We start from the raw sequence: 20,750 nt of genomic DNA, 5'->3' as shown, positions 1-20,750 counted from the left end.
TCCTCCACCATTTTGTGGTTCTGTGTATTTTGTAGTGTGTGTGCCTTACTGAAGCTCTTAAAGAGGTATTTGAGGAAATTAAAGTGCTCAAGATTTTCAGGAAGCTGTAGGCACCATGACTGAAACAGTTGCTGGTGGCACGAACTAGTCAGGGTAAGTGGGAATAATGTGGATTTCTGGGGCTGCTGCAGATATCTAAGGCTGCCTGTCACAGAGCAAAGCTGTACAATTTCACTAGATCCATAGCATTGTAGTCATTCACTTAATACTTATCTGTACATTCAGTAATTCACTATGTGTTTCTTAATGTTCAAGTCTGTACTCTTCAAGCTAAAAGGCTAGCTCAGAGCTTTCTATTTGCAAAAACAAAAACATTTTTCACCACTTTTGTCTTTTTCCTTTCACATTTTTCAGCAGTTCCTTATTGTTATTCTGCAGATACCTTAGCCTCTCCTTGATATCACACTGCTGTGAATGTTTAATTTGCTGCCTCCTTGCATTATTTACTTTCACTGTGCACTGTCACCCAGCTGAGTAGTGTTAAAAAACTTAGAAATCTACCATAAAATTATTTTTTAAAGTTAATAATCATTAATTTTAATACCAATACTAATATTGGTGCTATTTAAAATATTAGTAAGATTTCATAACATTATCTTTGCTGTTTCTGTAAAAGGATAATAAAAAGCAGATGATCTAACACCCTTCTGTAATTTATTTTCCTGTACAGCTTGTAATGCTTTGAGCTTACCAGCTTATTTTCACAAAATCAAAATATAAGTATGCTAGGTGAAGTAAATGTGAGCAATGATGAGGTCTAAAAGTAGACTTTTTTTTTTCACTCTGGCAAATGGGCAGATCTGAACAGCTTTATTGCTGCATTCACTACAAGCAGTTTATGCCTGTATTAACAGACCCTATAAAAGACGTAATTGCCATGTTAAGCACAACTATGTGGATCTGTTAGGAACAGGGTACAAAGTGGTTTGCATTAGCCCAACATTCATAGTATACCCGGCCATTGTTCCCTAAATTCACCACAGCTTCTTTTATGAGAAGTCAGGAGAATGTTATTCCTTATTTCTTGCAGACTGTGTGAGTAGTGATGGCTCCCAGTCCCAGAGCCCCTTTCAGAAGGGGCTTTCAAAGTAAAATTAAAAAAATAAAAATAAAAAATAAAAAATAAAAAACCATCATACTTAAAACATACTGAGGACACCCCTGTGATACGGTAAACTCAGGTTTGAATCCCTTTCATATGATCAGACCAGGCACCTGAATGCCACCTGATTTGTCTCTGCTATTCTGGCCTAAGGGTCTTTCTATTGAACTTAAAAAATACAAGTTTTCATTTTCTCTTCATGCAGGATGGGAAAGTTTCTGGAAACTGTGTGCTCAGTGATCCTTCTGGTATCATGGGGACAACCTCTGTGTTACAGCTTCATCGCGTAATCGTGTATTACATTTAACACACCCTACAATCAGGATTTATTTAACAGGGGAAAAAAAAAAAAAAAAAAAAAAAAAAAAAGCTAACAGAACTGAAAATGTTGCTGTGAGGGCTATAGTGCAGGAAGATTTATTTGCCCATGCAAGGTAAATATATTTTAAATGAGTAACAATAATGGACGTACAAATTGCAAGGCAATAAACATCCTGCAGTGAACATTCTGCACTGACATCTGCACATCACAGATGTCAGCAGACATGAAAACTAAAGACCAGATTCTCAGTTTATGCAAGACAGTGTAACTCCAGTGACTTAAATACAACAAAGTACATTAGCACCAACAAAAAAAAGATGGTCCCAAGTTTTTGTAAGACATTTTCTGAAACATTTTTTTTTTAAATATGCAATATAAATCTTTCTCCTTACAGTCACAGATTGCCAAGTTAAATATCAGCCTTACAACACAGCTATAATGTATGGATTGCATTTATTCTGTGGTGCACTTATTCTTTGCATTTATTGCTATTTAACCTCACCTTGGTTTGGTAAATCACCTCACTAAGACCTGTCAATTGCCCATTAATCCTTATTTATTAATCCATATTTTAAAAATATACACTTTTATTGTGCTAATGAGTAATAGGAATAAAAACTATTGTCAACTGATTCAAGGCAATGTATTGGAATGTGCAGAGTAGTTAGGTTAGTGTGAGGAGCTCAAAACAAAATACCCAGAGCAACCACATCCCTGGAGTCATAAAACAAGGTGTTTGGTTTCCTTAAAGGGACAAAAAAAGGCAATAAAACAGATAGCCCTAAGGCAAAGCTGTGAGAGGAAGAGAATAGCTTAACTAGGTTGTGCTCTATACTGCAGCAGTTCTGCAAACATTTCTTTCATGGTGTAGGTAATGGAAATTGGACTTCCAGAGCATTATCCGTATCTTTAGTAGTTTGAATAGTCTTGAGATGACCATTTCTCATTATGGACTATATAGGGTAGGGTGGCTTAGCGTGGCATGGTGTGAACCGGGGCCTGTTGCAAGGACAGATATTCAGAAGGTGCTATGCAGATACCTGCCTAATATTAATCTTTTACAAAGTACTCAACAACTGAGAACTCATTTTTGGGGCTGGTCTATTCACAAAGTCATGCTGGTAGAAAGGGGCAACATTTTGTTAGATACATGCAAAAGCCATCTCCACATATCTTCAGGTTATCACAATATAAAAAAATTATTCTGTCTATTCACAGCACTGCTAGAATTTATGGCTTTTAAAATACCACTAAGGGAAGTCCTGCAGAGTTGACCTCATTTTCAGTTGGACTGAAATTACAAAAGGCTACATAGGTACAGTTAAGCTAAGCATTATTATCTTAACCACAACCAGTCTTATTTTTTTTGCTTAGGGAAATCTTACTGTGACATCATTTAAGATCAGGATATCAGCAAACTAAGAGGCACAGAAATTTCTGCAGGATACCAAATTATCCAACCCAAGCAACTATTAATGCAATAAAGAAGTAAATTCCAAGGTTTACCTCCATAATTATGCACCATGTATCTACAGCACTACCTTAAGTCAAAAGTGATTTTGCAGAGAACTGACACAGCATTAATCTAGTGGAGAAAAATGATTTCTCAAGCAGCTTACCAAGATGGCAAAATATAATTGCTCTAATGGCTGGTGCAGCTGCCTAACAGAAACTGTCTTCAGAGAATAAATAATTGCATTTCCACTAAAATATTTATTTCCCTCCCTAAGCCTTCAATTTGACTTTGCTTTTTGAACAGTCTTGTGCATTTGGTGTCCTTTTTATGTTATTGTAGTTCCGCGCTATCATTTGCATTTTTCAGGGCAGCAGGTCAGTTTTGTGTAAGATAGTCAGGACTGGTTGTGCTATATGAAAAAAAAAAAAAAAAAAAAAAAAGTTTTGGAAAATCTAGATCAAAGGAGAGCTATATTGCATATATGTGTATCAAGACTAAGTTCAAAGATTTGGACCCATCAAATTATACATAGCTATCTTGTTTGTATGTGTGGCTGTGTTATACACTTCCTTCCCATTCGTTCCCTGCTGTTAAGTGAGACTGCAAACTTGCAAACCACTATAAACACATTTAAATTTAGCATCCTGAAATCTTTATCAAGACCCATAGTTAAGCATGTGCAAGATCTGTGATGTATGTATTACAGTCGTTAGGACTTAAGGCTGTCTTGTATGCCTACACAAGGCCTTTCATAAGAGAATACTAAATACTTCTTCAAGAAATGCTTCTTAAAGGAGAACCTGCAGTCACATATGTTGTTAGTTTGTGTTTTTTTTTTTTTTTTTTAAGTTTTCACTTTTGACACTGAAAACAAAAATGCACTGGATACAGTTGAATGAAACAACAAAATCTACGGCCCATTTTAACAAGTAAATGGCCAGTCCAAACACCAGTAATTGCAAAGTTGCATGGGTAGTCTGCCCTGAGAATCTTTGTGCGAGGATGGATCTTAAATTCATGCCATAAAAATGCATGAGAACGATAACATGTAGTATCCTGATGGGAGACACTGGGAGGCTTGCACGGCCGTTATGAAGGGATCCCTGTGCCCAGCAAAAGAAGCCCGGTTGGCTTCCAGATCCCAGCTTCTAAATACAGCTGACCTCAACTGAACACATTTTAACTGTAGCTGGTTGGGTTTTTTACTGTTGTGATATTAACAAATACCTCCTGATGTTCAGGTCCTACAAGAAATTGGGTATACAATTAACTAACGTGTAACATGCACATATATTTACATGCAGGTCCTAGATTTGGTTCCACTGAAATAACAACATATATTCTTGATCTTTATTCTTATCTACCCTACTGGTCTATTTTACAAAATATTGACACGAGCGCTGCAAGCAGCCATCTGACCAGCTGCAGGCATGTGAGGTAAGGAGGGCAGCACCCTGCTGGGGTGGCAGCATCGTCTCTGAAGAGGGGCCAGTGCCTCCGTTTGTGCAGCTTTTCATGTAACTCCTGTGGTATGAGCAACAAATGGGATAAAGCATAGAAAAGTTTAAAAACTGTATTTCTGAACAAATAAAAAGGCTCATTCTGTAAGTTACAGGGCCTGAAACTAGCTTAAATATACCTGTTTTGAAAAAGAGTATATGCATCCATAAATCTGTGTGCACCAGGTTTTCTGGTTTGTGTGCTAAGAATGTCCCACCATGGAGAGGTTCTGAACATTGCCTGTAAATACATCAGCATGCAAAAGTGGTTCACAAGAGAGGAAATGCCATGAGTCAGGAGGTTTATCTTTGTAGTGCTATATCTAACTCCAAAATGTGGTTTTGAACTCTACCAGTAACAAAAATAATAATAAAAATATCAGAGCTTTATCTGAAAATTTTGAAAATCTGAATTTTAAAAATCTGTTATAACTAGTAAAACAACTTCCTACTGCAGACAAAGACATACTAAATTTGCTACCACAAATGACACAGGTAATTGGAATGATTTCAGTCAAGGGAAAGATGAAGTACACATAGTTGCAGAATTGGAGCCATACTTTTCAGTGCATACCTATTTAAAGCTCTAAATTTTTGTGACATGGTTGAGGGGAAGCAAAATTTTTCATGAAAATTACTTCTTTCACCTCCCACCTCACACATTTGGTTTTCACATTCATTGAACATGTAATTGAACTTTTTTTTTTTTCATATTTACTTTTAAAATATATACTTTTAATTATATTTAAAGGAATCCCATTACACAATTAAACATCAAAACGAGTTTCCAAGTATTTCCAGAATATTTTATACCACATATAAGACCTGATGACACTAAAAGAAAAGTGAAATTGGTGAGATTTGTGTTCCCTAACAATCTAGGTTGTTCTGGTGCACGTACAGACTCCCACTGGCAACGTGTGCTTTGCACCCCTTCACAAATACTGATTCATCCCAATTTGGGTGTGCAAACTGCCCTTCCTGAGGGACTCTCCCCCTCCCCTTTGTCAGAGATGCTCCACTTGGGCACAAAGTTTTGCCATCTCAGCTCAGCCTCATCACCTCCCTCCAAGAACAGGGCTCATGTCCCGGTGGGGATGGTAACAGGGCTCCCTGTGAGACTCTCAGATATCTGCTGTTTTAAGATTTAGCAGTTAACATCATGTGTAATTGCTCTTGGGCATAGTTCTTAAAGATTTATGATTTCTTATTCAGAATAGCATACTGAGTTGAGTTAATGAACAATTCAGCATCCAAGTCTCTATTACACTTTTCTCAAACAGAGGAATAACTGATTGTCCTGTCCTGGAAAAAAAGTTTGCTCCTTTTTTTGTTTGGCCCAGCAAGAATGAAGACGTAATTCCCTTGAAATCAAAGGAATTACAGCAGCCTTGTGCAGTAACAGAAGCAAAAAGAGAAGGAGACCCAGGTTTTCATCAATAAATTTGTTACATTCCCCAGCTTTTAAATTTATGGATCCTGTCTTCCTGCAGATTTGTGGAGATGCATGTCCTGTTTGCACTTTATCTGTACAGTGACATTAAATGTGTGCTTTGCATGAATTAAAAAACAAAGTCACTCTGTGGAAGAAAATTAGGCAGTAAGGCATGATAGAGTAGTTTGGGGAAACTTAATATGCTACAGACATCTCAGTGCAACAATATTTCACTCCATAACATTTTTTTTCACTCCATAAATATTTTCATCCATCTTGCTGCAACTTGCATAAATGAATAAATACATAGAAAACACTAATGATAAGTCTTAAATTTAAACTACGCTCACCATCTTGACATTTACTCTTTAAAATATGTATGAGACAATTCCTCTGATCTCTTTTTTATATACTTACAAACTCACACTCTTACCAGCTACTTGTGTTTCTGTGCCAAGCACTGTGATGAGTACATACAGACCTCCTTCTCCTAACTCTGAAAGCCTTTACACTTATGGGAGCTTGCAAGATCAAGATCTGAAATTGAACTCAAAAGACTGTCAGTCAGGAATAAGCAAATGCTTCCAGGTTTTGTCTTATTCACCAATAGGAGTTTCATAATCCTTTTATTTTTCATTCTCTGAGCCTTGAGTTATCACTATCCACAAAAATACAGAAAGAGGTTTTTTTTACACCCAAATTATTTTCTCAAGTTATTTGTTCAAACAAACAAACGAACAAAAACTAAGAACACCTTCTCCTCATCCACCCTATTTCACCTCCTCTCCCCGAGCGATGCAGGGGAATGGGGGAATGGGGGCTGCGGTCAGTCCCCAACGCTTTATCTCCATCACTCCTTCACAGTCCCTCTCTGCCCCTGCTCCACGTGGGGTCCCTCCCACAGGATGCTGTCCTTCCCAAACTAGTGGCCTGTGGAGAGGCCCATGGTGGAGCAGGCTGTCTCCCTGCAGCCCCTGGGTCCCACATGGCTCTGTACCACAGGGTCCATCCCCCAGGAGCAAACTGCTCCAGCACGGGTCCCCCACGGGCAGCAGCTCCCCCCAGACCCACTGCTCCTGCGTGGGCTCCTCTCCACGGGCTGCAGGTCCATTTGGAGCTGGCTGAAACTGGCCCTTATCTAACAGGGGGCAGCTGCTGGGCTCTTCTCACAGAGGCCACCCCTGCAGCCCCCTGCTACCAGAACCTTGCTAGATAAAACCAATACAAAGCTACTAGGGCATCTAAAGATGTGAGGCCTTTGCCTGGAAGACACCACTCTAGCTAGTCCAGCAAAACAAAATCTGAGAGGAAAAATGTTTGTTGACTTCAAATGCATGAGAATCAAATAGCAAAAGAGGAAAACAAAAATAATATGTTTAATCTGAATAAAGCTTTAATACAGGAATTAAATAGTATAAACTGACCATTTTAACTGGAAATTAGAAGGTTTCTAACCATCGAAGAGAGGTTGTCCAACACTTTCCCTGTAGGACAAGCAGAAGAGCACTGCAGAAGAGCAGCATTTGGTCAAACCAGCTTGTATGTTTGCAACAGCAAAGGGCTGGCTGCAATGGCCCAGGAGTTTAGTCTTATACTGGTATTTAAACTAGCATAAGAATCTGTCAACCGTAGCATCCATTACTAAAATGACAGGAGGGCAAAATGTCATATTGCTCTCCAGAAGCCACTCCGCCTTGAAATGCACAGTCTGAGAGGACGCCAGAAGGCTCCAGAAAGAGCTGTGGGAAGCCTTCCCCGACAGCTCCACAGGGCAGCGTGCTGTCAGCTGGGGGGAGAGAGTGATTTGTTTTCTGCAAAGACCAGGAAAAAAATGTGGGGACTGCTTAGCACATTCTCTTAATGGAGCTGATTAGGAGCGAGTCTTTTTCAGAGTTCAAACTCCCCTGGTTGCTTTTTTTATGCTATGGATCCTTCTAGCTTTTGTATGTTGGTACAAAGAGATGCTGTTATCATTCACGCAGTCCATCTGAAGGACTGTGTATCTGGAAAAGTTGAAAAATCAAGTAACGTATGCCCAGGAAAGAGTAGGATTTTAGCAAGGTGGAATTTAAAATATCACAACACTGCAAGTTTGTCTCAAGAATAGACTTTCTCTTTTTAATTCTTATATTTAAGTCTTACACCTAAGACTTATTTTTAATTTTGTTAATAAAGTAATTAAATTGTTTTTCAAGGTAGGAAGTAAATATATGCATTGTTCTTTCCAGATCTAGGACCAAGGAAGGCTGATATATTTCTCAGGTTTCTAAAACAGATGAGAGCTGTATAGAAAAAAAAAAAAAAAAAAAAAATCAGTTAAATCAGTTTTTGTGGAAGAGTTAACTATTTCAACAGGAGCCCTGCATAGCATCATACTTTTTTTCAATCTCTCTCAAAAGATAATGTTTAGATTTTTATGAATCCGCACTTTCAAATGAAGAAAACTGTGTTGGTAATTTTTGTGATAAGCCTCACTGTCTCCGTAGTTTGCATCCTTGGCATTTTTTCCCTACTGTTGCCTTTACTGAGCTTTGTAGTTGTCAATCACCATTTTGTGTTGCAAGCCCATCAGGGAATATACACATTAGAACTGTTTGTAGTGGAATTAAAAACATAAAAGCCCTGGCTGCAGTTGGCAGAACTGTGCAGTTATTTTGTCCATGTGGTTGGGTTCTGAGCTTGGTGTTATCCTCCTCAGTGAATCCATCTGAACAGTCTCATTCATTTCAGTAATAATTACCAGTCTAAATCTTAGGTAGCTTTTCTATCCATAATGTTATGGAGCAGTTTTATGAACTCCAAATGCATCATTTGTTCTTAAAATACTTTACGGAATCAACAGTGATTAGAAAATCCAGTCTGGGTGGATTTCAGATGATCAGTTACCTATATGGTTCTCCAATTGTGTTGTTCAGGGGTATTTCCTATACAGAGATCATTCCGCACTGGTCAAGAGAGTAAGAATTTCAGAAGTTTGAGAATCTGTTCCCTCAGGCCTTTTTTTTGCCTGCTGAGGGAAATGTTATCTGAAAGGTGCTTACAGGCACTTGGGTAATCTGAGCAGTATTTATTATTTGAGCAGATATTTCTTTGGGAATGCATATCAGCATAATTTGCATTAAGAGGTGAAACATTTGAATCAAGCTCTGTTTTTTATATTTGGGGGGGAGGGGGAAGGATTTTGTGTATTTGAACTTGGTTATGATAAAATGTTGCAATAATGGTTTGCTATTCCAGTGGGAAAGTTGCAGACTGACACATCACAGAGGTCTTTGGAAATCTGCAGTGTCTGCCAGCCTGTCACCCAAAGAGATCATGACAAACATGATGCCAAATTAGAAATGTGGCACAGTTGTGTTTAACCCAAACACACAAAGACAGACAAGAAACTATTTTTTTCCCAGGCCGTCACTGTGTCCTGCACTGTGATGTTAACACCTTCCCCAAGTAACAGTGGGCAAAGCTTTGCAAGAAATTACATGAAACCACATCAAATAGCACCAAATCTCTAGAAGTTCAACAAAGTCTAACTTCTGGGAGTAATAACCCCACACACCAGTGCAGGCTGGGGGCTGATCAGAAAGCAGGTTTGTAGGGGATAATTTGGGGGTGTTGGTGGACAAATCAGCAATGCACCTGTGCAGTGATCAATGCTTATGGTGGCCTGGGCTCATTAGCAATAACATTGCTCAGGTCGAGGAAAGTGTGTCTTGGCTCTTCTGAGGCCACCTCTGGAGTTGCAGAGGTGTAAGCCCCCTGACGGGGCAGACATACAATACACCACAGAGACTAAAAGAAAGGTTTGTTCCATCTGGAGACTCTAGAGAGAAAGCTCCTATTGCTGTCTTCAAATACGTGATGGAAGATTGTAGGGAAGATGGAGCCAGGCTCACCTTGGAAGGACACAGCAAAACGATGACGGGCAGCAGGCACAGGCTGCAGAATGGGAAATCCCAATTAGGTATTTGGGTAACACACAATGGGATACCAAATATGAAAACATCACCTGGAGACACTGTGGGATCCCTGTCCTTGAGGAAATTCTCAATTTGACCAGACAGTGTCCTGAGCAACCTGAGCTTTGAAGGTAGCTCTGCTTTGAGCAGAGGGTTAGATTTTCAGTTATCCCATCAAACAAAATTATTTTATCATTCTTTGACATTACTTCTCTATAGTTAGGAATTATTTTGTATTGAATTCATTAAAAACAAGGAGAGAAACAGAGCACTACTAAAGACCAGTTGGTCATAAGATCTTGTTCCTTGCTATTACAGGAAAATACGTAATAAATCTAGAACAATTTCTGGGGCATCCCATAGAGATTCTGATAAAGAAAATATGTGAATCTAAGTTAAATGCATGTCTCATGAAAATAAAAATAAAAATTCCTTTCTGTGAGAAATGATTCAATATCACAGGTAATCTAGAGGGAATATTGGGTACATTTGGGGCCCAACAAGGTAACCATGTCAGTAATATCATATAAAGCTAAGATTACCTAGAAATCCCAGATTGGCATACAGATACAACAAATCTGGGACCAATGGAGAACAAGTAATTGGGGATGAGTTGTTTATTTGAGAGGAGATAGAGAAAGCAAAGTACAAGTATGGTGGAAGTGAGGATGAAGAGATGGGAAAAGGGATAAAAACATACACAACTGATGTAAGCAGGTCTGTCCAAGGGCACCCGTTGGGCAGCCCTGTCTTGATTGCCATAACCTAATCATGACACCAAACTATATTTGTCTAGCCATGCCACACAAGCCAAACATGCCTCTGCAGTCAGGATGAAGAGGGATGTTGGGGAAGCTTTTCCTGTTTGGGCAGGAGAGCATCCAGACAGATGGAGCATTCTGGTACTGCCATAACAGGACCCATGCCAAGCTTGACAGGATCACTGTCTTCTCATAACTTCCTTACAAAGCACAGAACAACTTGCTGGAGGAATATGTAGAGAAATATTAGTTACAGCCAAAGTTTATTTCAATAATCTCTGATACTGGACCAAAGTTGGGGCTTTTTCAAAAAGTAATTGTGCTTGATATGTCATTGGAAAGGTTACATTGAAGCTAACAATCATCATCTGTTTCATGCAAACATGTTATTACAATACATGTCTTAGGCAGTGAATTCAAATGAGTATACAAAGTGTTTCATTTATGCAGACTACTGCAGCCTTTTCCTTGGTCAAAATGGGCATCTCCCAAGGTTTTGCCTATCATAATCCTGCACAGTTAGTAACATACCTCCCTGTAATCTGCTCTCTTACTTTTTTCTTAAGAGTGTATTTGTCTTGCTATTTCTTATTTTATTTTCTGCCCTGAGTAACCATCTTCTTTCTCTCTTGTATTTGCATAAGACTGAATGATGTTTGGTGATGTAAAATGGTATCCATTACCATATGCATATTTTGTTTTTTTCTGAGAATGAAGCAACCGGTTCCCGCTTTCTGTATTTGAACTGATGGCCCTATATGCAGAGTTCACAAGTCATTGGAGGCCAACTTTACTTGAAAAAGCATTATTCCTGGTTGGAACTTAAACTGAAGACATTCACCTTTCCGGACCACCTGTCTCTGGAATGAAGCTGCTTAAAGGAAGAGTGGTAGTGGTATTGTGCTGGTTTAGTCCCACAAGTAAAGTTGGGTTACTTACTTGGGTAAAGTAAGAAACCCTTTTTGTACCAACCCCCATCCCCCATATAAATAAAAAATAAATCTATCAAACTCAAATGGACGTGCCTGAGACTTAGCAGGAAACCTGCATACAAATTCAATTTTCAGAGAAATTATCTGTTCTATACTGATAAATATCATGCAATACAATATTTTGCCTCCTTGGCATTTCTGCCTACATTACCCAAGCAAAATCATTTTCATTTAAAATTATAGATAAGCTAGCTCTTCTTTATACCAGGAAAAACTTCAGTTTTCCTACCTTAATATCTAAAAGGCAGAAACTATACATAATGCTATGTAGAAAATATAAATGGTGCTCTCTTCTGTTTGGATCAGCATCTGCTCCAATAAAGAAAACTTTCCAGGAGGGTTTGGGAAGATTCACTTAGTTCTCTTTCTAGATATTCCTATCAGGTCCCAGGAAGGACCCCAACCTTATTAAAGTGATTTTTTGTAACAGTACTGTATCCCTGGTTGAAAGTCTCTATCCCGTTAACTAACAGATAAATAAAAGTTTGAATATTTTGTAAAATTTTGACTAGCAGAAGAATTTAGCAGAAAAAAAGAGATGAAGCAATTATAATTCATCACATGTGATAGCTGGTGGCATATTGGGAGTTGACTAGAGGCTTTCATGTTGTAGCTTCTCAGATACATCTTTCTGTGTGTATCTACTCCCAAGACCCAATGAATCAGTTAAGTGCAGCAGCTACAGCAATTTGTTCTCAAGAACTATAATCTTTCTTCTACCACTAGGAGGTAAGAGATGCTTGTAAGTAGGGATTTATTTTCCTTTATTTTTTTCTATAGGTATTTGATTTATAACATGTTGTTCCTCAAACTGTGTTTAAAATATTTGTAAAGCCTTTGTAAACATACTTCTATTGAATTCCACGGGAAACGAGAGAGCTGATTAAGGTTCACATTAGACAGGAAAATAAAACCATAAGAAGGATTTTTGTGGTGGAAATGAAGAATTTACATAAATACAATTTATGTCATGTGACTTTATCAGGAAAGCCTCATGTGAGAGAACTACTAATTCCATCAGTATAGTTGTGTATGTGCTCCAAAATGGTTTCATTGAATCCATCTGCTCTGTTCACAGATAAGCAAAACTATGAAGTAAATGAAAAGAGCTAAAGAAATAAACCAATAAAGCTTAGTCCCCAGCAGAAAATATATCCCATATTGCTATTTGTATAGAATTTTTAAAAATAGACTTTAACAAAAAGTTTAGAGACAGCATGAAACAGCAGAGTGCTGATACATTTCTGCAGGCAAGATGATATGAGACAACCTTTCCTAAATGTATGCACTGTCACTTGCTCCTTTCACCTCAACAGCTAGACATGAGTGAAGGTAGAAAACCTCACCAGGGATGGTTCTGAATGTTTGTGGTGCTGCTGCCATTTATTGGCCACATTAGTCCATGTACTGGGACTGACCTGGTAAACTTTCGTGCTGACTTAAATACTGGGTAGGCTGTTGGATCTCTGCCTTAAATTCATTGGGTATTACATAGCGCTTAAGGTAATCATTTGATTTTTATTTTTTTAGCATGAAATGTAGCTAAAAAAGCTGTAAAGCTATGAAAAATAACCTTAGGACTATGTTCTTTGACTGGTGGATGTCAAGAGTAAAGCAGGATCTGATATTTGTGCTTTTTTGAACCTTGAATGATTACCCACCAGCTGGCTAGCCTACAGAGATAGGGGTTAGCAGGTAGCCTTCAAGAGTCCAGTGTCTTCCTGTAGCTTACATAAATAAACAATGAAACTGCCTCATCATACTGGCTTAACCATTTTCATAAAGTACTAGCAGTACCAGGTATGATAAACTGCTTTCTTTGTGTTCTCTAGGATCAGGCCCAGCCAGAGCCTGAGGCATTTCTCAATGATGTGTCAAGTGATCAGTCTGTCACAGCACCAATATTTTCACCTAAAAACCAGGTCTTTCATCACATGAGAAATGACAGATTTGCTGAGCTAATCCAAGACAGTTTAGAGTGACATGTATTAATTCAGGACCGTACCTGAGTGATATCCGTTTCTTCCAAATTCCATTACCAATGCGTAACACATGCTTTGTTACTTATTTCATTAAAATCTGTTCTGTATATGTTGGTTATCCCAATCCTTCCAGAAACTTCCAATGAATCTTTATTAGTTACTTCACTTTCACATGTCCTGGGCAATCATTGTTTCTTTTTACTAATTTCCTTCTTAACAGCAATTTAATACCCATAGAGAAATGAGTAATGGGAAAGAATATTACTGTTGCATGCGTTATACATTAAGAGCATCATTTTTTCTTGAACAGATACAGTAGTTGTGTGCTCTAAGGGGCCTACTCCCTTCTGAGTAAGTTCCTGTAAAGGAGGTTCAATTCAGCTCAGAAACACAGTAATTTCCCCTAAAATTTTAGAGCTGCCAAATTATAACAAGGGTCCTTCCAGAAATCTTACTTTTTAGGCTTGGAATTTGCCAAGTAAGGTCAGCAGCACCCAAGAAGAGTAGACCAAGGTCCACTTCTCCGGATACATCAGTATTACTGCAGACACATCCTGGAGTCCAACTGGGTGAAAACCTTTAAGCCTATGAAGTCTTTGCAAGACTTAAGAGTTTCAGGGCTTGCGACTCATCTACAGGGATAGCTCATCAGGGTTGAGAATCAAAACTGAAGAGCTCAGACAGAAAGAAGGATTGGAAGCTAAACAATGAGAGCAAATGGTGATTGGAAAGAAAAGACAAAAAAAAAAAAGGTGATTGGAAAAAGACTACCAGAAAGGGCCAGAGTAAGCCATTCCAGAATTCAGTGTTTAGTAATACTGAACCCAAGAACCAGTGCATTCTTCTGAACCACTTACTGACAATATTTAATGTTCACCTGTAAATGACTTAATAATTCTCACAAGAGGGGTCCTAGAAGGTCTTCAGCCAAAGTACACCAGAGGAGAGATCTGGTGCCTGCTTCCTGAGAAATGGAAGCAGCCTGGGAGCCTTCCTAAGACAGGGAGGTAGGTGAAGGCACACTCACCAGTGTTGCTTCTAGTTAGGCAAATATCTTCTGAGCAGACTCAAAGGTATCAGGAAGGTAAGAGAGTTCGCAATATATTTTAGGGACAAGCTTCTTCTCAATGTCAAGGGAAATTCTACAGCATAAAATTCCCACATAACAAGGAAATTGGAGATAAAAAAAAAAAAAAAAAAAAAAAAAAGTTAAGGGAATTCTGGCTAGGGGACAGAACTGTATAAATAAAGATGCACATGACTTCCATTGGATCTTAGTAGAGAAGTACTGAATGTCAAAAGTCTGAAGTCAAAGCCTTAAGAGGTAGGAAAATGCCAGAATTAGCATTGGTCATGCAAATTTATTTCAGACCTCTTGTGTATGGCTTGATGTTCTTACAGTTACATGATCATACCCTGTATTTTCTGTGGTCTCCAGCCTCCCAGAGCTCCATGAGATGGACGGTAGTCATTGAATGGAGCTATTCACTTCCTTTTTTCCTGTTTGCAAATTTATGTTCATTGAGATCTGCTAAAGGAAGTGCATAAAATGAGTTGCTATTGTCTGGAACTTTCTAAGCATGTATGAGTAGCTACTTACATGACAAAAATTTGTGCAAGCTTTAATGGTTAAAGCAAAGGGTATGTCCTTGATATGAATGCCTCCTGTATCCTAAAGTCTTCTCTAAGTCCTCTCTCTTTAAGGCATGAGACCATCACCACCTTAAGAGCCTTTCAAACCTACAAAAGTGATGTATCTTACCCAATCTTGCCCTCAAGAACATATTTTATGTTTTTAAAAGAAAAATATTGTTTTGCTCTGAGGCAGACTTTCTGTATCGAAGATTCCTTGAATGGTTGTTAGAAGCAATGAGTAAAAGTAATTACACAGAAATGGAGGGGAGAGCTAACACTTTTCTCTGTAAAGGGCAAATCACTTCTATGGAAGTGCATAATCCAGGGAGAAGATTTAGAAGCTCCAGTTCAGCTGGCATTTTGCTGCTGCTGAGGTAGAGCAGAAGTATGGTAGCTATCTCAACCTATTTACTGCTGCATTGTGCTGCTGTGAGGACCCTTAAAGTGTCAATTCAATGTTCTGTTATTGGCAGTGATAAAGTCATACGAGTTGTTCCTGAGAGTGAGAGGGAAACGCAGATCCTGAAGGCTGCATTTAACAGGCTTAAGGTGAGTTTCATTATTTTCATTCTTCTTTTTCTGAACTTGGTTGAAAACTGTAGTGAGTTAAATGTCTTTCATTTGTCATTTTACTCCAAGCTCTTTAATACTCTGGAAAACAGCCTTTGCCCATTAAATTCCTAATTTTCCAATAAAGTGGCATAGGAATTAGATTCATCAGGCCTGAGAATTTTAACAGGAAACATTTACTGCCTTAAAATAATAAAGGTGCCACACTTGCAAATTTGCTCCTTTTGCTCTCTCACTTCTTGCCAGCATACACAATTGCATGCTTCATTATCCAGCTGATTATTTTACTTAAAACACTGAGTTAATTCAAGATATGAACACATACAGGAAAAGGAAAAAGTAAGCGGCTTTAGTCTGAGAATCTCAAGAGACAAATGAGAGTGTCCGTAAGACTCACTGGAAAGCTAAACACTTTTTTCCATAGCATTTTCCAGCAGACAGAAATGAAACGTAATGGAGCAAGATCCTACCTGGTGCCACGGTAGCAGCGCATCATAAGAGCTCTCTGCAGTGCTCTGCTTTGCTGACACAGCTACCAAAGACACAGGCACTCTTTCCACAGCAGTCTGGCCCATTATCAGAGGAGAAAGGAGACCACCCGCAAGCACAGCACCAGACCCCTGCAACAACACCGCAAGGATTGCTTCATGCACAAGCACTGAGCTTAGGCACCAGGGGAGGCACAAACCTTGTTAATGGTCTTCAAAACACAGACTAACCAAAGCAGAGCCAGGGAAGTAGCAATCTGATCACTATGCTGAGTTTGTTCCAGGTGCTGAAGTCAAGTCCCAGGCTCTGCTATTCACCTGTGTTGGCTCATGCTCTGCCTTGAGGGTGACAGTTGACTTTTTCCTGTATCTATGAGGGTAAAGAAGTTTGATGTGCAGCTTCACAGGCAGCACAGACGCAACAAGCTGAGTAATTTGGCACAGTGAACTCAAGCCTACGTTTGTGTCTGGCTGACAAGAGCTGTGTGGACACAGTCAATGAATGGAACACTTTGGTAAATTTGGCAGTCCTGGGATGTATAATTTTGTGTCACACCAGCAGTACCAAAGTGCTGGAAGCATGCACAAACCTCTGTGCTGCTCACTGCCTTCAACTTCCAGCGAACTATTCAGCAGTCTGCAATGAATCTCTCAGTCTCTCTTTCTGAAGCCTCGTGTAAATGATTGTGTTCTCACTGAGGCAAAGAATGAAGGTGTGTGTAATTTTATACTCCAATAGTTAACATCTAGGATACAAGCAAATCAAATCTCAGTCTGCATACCAAAACAAACAAAATGAAGATAGCAGAGCACTTACATTTTCACTGTGAAGTATTCCATCTCTTGGATATGATGAAGCTTTCTTGCTACTGTTTTTTAAGAAAGTGAGCAGAACTACCTTAGGTCCCTCACCCTAGGAGAGGGCTCACTGCTGAGAGTGCTCCAGCGGGCAAGGCATGATGCCTCACTAGCTTTAGGCAGGTAGGTTAATGCACTTTCCATCACCTCTACATTTCTTAGTGCCATATTCTCCTAGTTCCCCACTCAAGATGCTAACTTCTGTGAATGCTACTCTCAAGAAATTCAGCCTCTGCTCATGTTACATGATAAATCTCACATTTTACTGCAAAAACACAACTTTTTTTCTCACAATGTTCAACAGAGGGTATGTTTCAATCCTATGTATTACACTGCTTTACACTGCAATGACCAAGATTCTTAAAGAATATTGTCTTACGTTTCTTTCTTCAGTGCTTACAAAGTCTCAGGGAGAGTTTGGGCCTGACCCTCAACTGTGAGTGTTACAGTAATACCCCAAAGAGGATAATCATTTCACTCACAATTAGGGGAAAAAAATATATATATAAAAAAAAAAATAAAAAAAAAATCTAACCATAAACCTAAGAAATACATGTGGAAGCTGTTTTTTTTCATTAATTTCTTCCCCATGGATGCTGGAACATAAAGAGGGAGCACATATGTTTTTTTCCTTTCTCCTCATATTGCAAACCCTGCAAAGCAAAAGGGTTACTCACCTTCCTGCAACTGTTTCTCATTACAGAGCTCCCTTAGGCTCCCAGAAAGAGATTCCTTCACCCAATTCCATCAAAGTGGAAGCAGCAGAAACTTGAATAAATAATTGCATGCTATAACTCTGAGAATGGGATAATAAAATTTTGGCAAAGTACATCGGAATCTGACTAGTTAATTAGAAAGTGATTGATTTCATTGAGGTAGTGAGCTGAAGGGAAGATTCAAAAAAAAGAGAGTATTGACACCCAGTCTCATGAAAAGAAGCTAGCTGGATTTGGCTGCTTTTCAGGTCTTAGGGCTGTCCCATCTGCAGCTGCTTCACTTCTCATCTACATGGGCTCAGAAAGAGACACCAGAGGTGCTAACAAGCAATGGATATGTTTAACATTAACTTATTGTTACCTTCCACACCCAGAAAAACAATCTGAAGTTATCCCCTCATAAAGTAGTAGATAACTGGCACTTGTTAGAAGTGCCAAGTATTCACAATACCAGCAGAAGTTAGTAGTGCCTGCAAGTCATCAGTGCCTCTGAAGAATCATGTGTGTGGAGTTGTGCAGTGTCTCAAATCTCCGTAGGACTCTCCCCTATCCTTCTACTGACTCCCAGATTTCCAGAGCTGGAAACTGAACTGACAGTGGACTTACCTTTAATGTTTTAAACATGAGCCTTTAAGCACGATGCTGATAATGTGCTCAGAAGAAAATAGAAGATGGTGAAACATACACACACACATACACACACATACAAAAATCACCAATTGTGCAAAACAAGCCGCAAACAAAGCAGTGACCTAGTCCTAACACAGTCTCCGTAGTCCCAAACAACTGAGGGACGAACAGGAGGAGCCATGGCAGATATATGAATTGCTCTAATTACAGGGTACTGGGCTTTGGATTTTTACATTTTAGAGTCTGGAAACTAGAACAAGTTTAAAAGCCATTTCATTTGAATGCATTTTGGTTTGAGCAGTAAATTAATACCAGCCTATCATGTTACTGACATGCTCTGCGTGAATCCTTTCAAGACATAACAGATTTGTACCTAAATAATGATCAAATAGCAACAATTCCTCTTTTTTCTTTGTATTTGGGGAATAACTGCAAGTATTTGGTTTATTGAAGATTCTTAATGTTTTATTTAAAGCAATTTAAAAATTTAATTGAACCTGAATTATGATATGGATTTATAGTATTCTCCCCCAGCTTAAAAGAAAAGAGAAGGCAGTGAAAATGAAAGTTACACCACTTTCACTATTCTCATTGAGAAGGATTCCTGCACTTGGGTTTAAATTTAGACAATGTTTCTGTACCCTGGCACGTTGGTGTATTAGAAGCGAGGTATTTTTCAAAGGCGTCAAAAAAGTTAAACTCTATAGTAATGTCAGGGTTAGTCCCCACATTCTTGTTTCAGGATTTCTTTGCATACAACAATCTGTCTATCTCCTGATTAGCACTGAGTCATGACATACAGAAGAACAGACCACTTAGGACTACAGTGTTAATCAGTGATAGAGCTGGGACCTGGACATCCATTCCTCCAAATTCCTAGGGTACCCAGAGTTATATCCCTAACTTCTGATCTTCACAGAAGGGTGTTATTGACCACATGTAAAAGCAGAAGCAGCATGCACTTAGTGCAATGTGATGACCACACTGCTGCAGCTACCGTTGGGTTGCTCTTTTCTTTGGTCTGGCAGGGGAAGGAGAAGACAACCCCTCCTTCCTCAGGCTCCCTTCGCACTCTGTCTTGTGGAGGGAGTTTGAGTATAGACTCATGGTGTTCTGTGCTTATTCAGCCATTTCCCTCTGTCTTTAAAATCTGCATTTATAAGGCAGAGTAACTTAGTGTTTGTCTCTGGCATGTCTTTCATAACCTAAAGAATTAAAAGGAAAACTCATCTCTGTCCAGTTCACATGAGCATATCCTCTTGAAGGACTTAATCATGAAGCCACTGAAAAGTACTCCGATCGTACTATGACAAAGCAATGTATGTTGGTGTCAGGCAGACAATAAATCAAATGCAAAGCTACCTACTCCTTCTTATAGCCCTCTGACTTGGACAAAGTGAAAACAATCATGAAGAAAATAAACAGGCATTTACAAGAGTGATTAATGTATCTCTTCACTCATGTTGTTTCATCTGCCTGCTAATAACTGTCCTTACCGCTGATATTTCCTGAGCAGATCTTGTCATATGAAGTCAGCTCTAGCTTCTTTTTCCATGGCCTGCTAAGATACAGAGACCTCCTCTACTTCTAGGGGTACTTTATTTCTTAATAATATAAAGTGTGCCCACTGTTGACAGACTTGCTTAAGAAAAACCCATGCCAGATAACATTTTAGAAACATAGGAGAGAATGGGAAAAGTATTGATTTGCTGCCTTCTAGTAGGATTTCTCTATCCAACAGCAACTATCTGTTGTTTGCCTCACCTGGATTGGGGAAAAGAAAGAATCACCAGGGAGGTGAGGAAGGAAGTGGGGAGAGCCTTGCCTTCTGCCATGCTGCATCCAGTGCTGTCGAAGTCAGCAGGCTGCAAGGTCCATCACTTTTGGGAAGAGGATCAGGCACAAAAAGAGTACTTTCTTCAACGTTCATTTATAGAAACCTGTTCTGAGACTTCCTTGGAGGATGATCTTGGAATTGTCCATATGTCTTAACGTGTTTGAAGTATCTTAAAATATGCCCCGATTAATTAACTTGGGCAGCAGTGACAGTCTAGCCACAGTGTCAGTGACAAAGCTTGCAGAAGAAGCTGGAAGAATACTCGAGGACTTCAGTCCACATTAAAACCTTCTGATCTCAAACAGGACTGCTCTGCCATCAGTACTTGAACTATAAGGCTAACTCATACACATTTACAGATGGTGTAGTCCCTTCAGACTTTTTAAACTTAGCATCTGGATCTCCTTAGGATGGATATTTGCCTCTTTAAAAAAAATAAATCCATATAATG

The 20,750-nt window shown here is 39.0% G+C and overlaps 1 protein-coding gene across 1 annotated transcript in view; it reads left to right on the top strand.

Annotated features, from left to right (window-relative positions):
* Positions 1-20,750, top strand: part of CPA6 (carboxypeptidase A6) — an 83,221-nt gene that overhangs the window by 21,801 nt on the left and 40,670 nt on the right. Inside the window, exon 2 of the mRNA XM_035319490.1 lies at positions 15,674-15,749. Coding sequence (XP_035175381.1) covers positions 15,674-15,749 — 76 coding nt within the window. The remainder of the gene's footprint in view (positions 1-15,673; positions 15,750-20,750) is intronic.

This window comes from Oxyura jamaicensis, chromosome 2, assembly GCF_011077185.1.
Source record: "Oxyura jamaicensis isolate SHBP4307 breed ruddy duck chromosome 2, BPBGC_Ojam_1.0, whole genome shotgun sequence".
Classification (NCBI taxonomy): Eukaryota; Metazoa; Chordata; class Aves; order Anseriformes; family Anatidae; genus Oxyura; species Oxyura jamaicensis.
The sequence above is the reverse complement of the archived record's forward strand: the minus strand, read 5'-3'. Positions and strand labels throughout refer to the sequence as shown.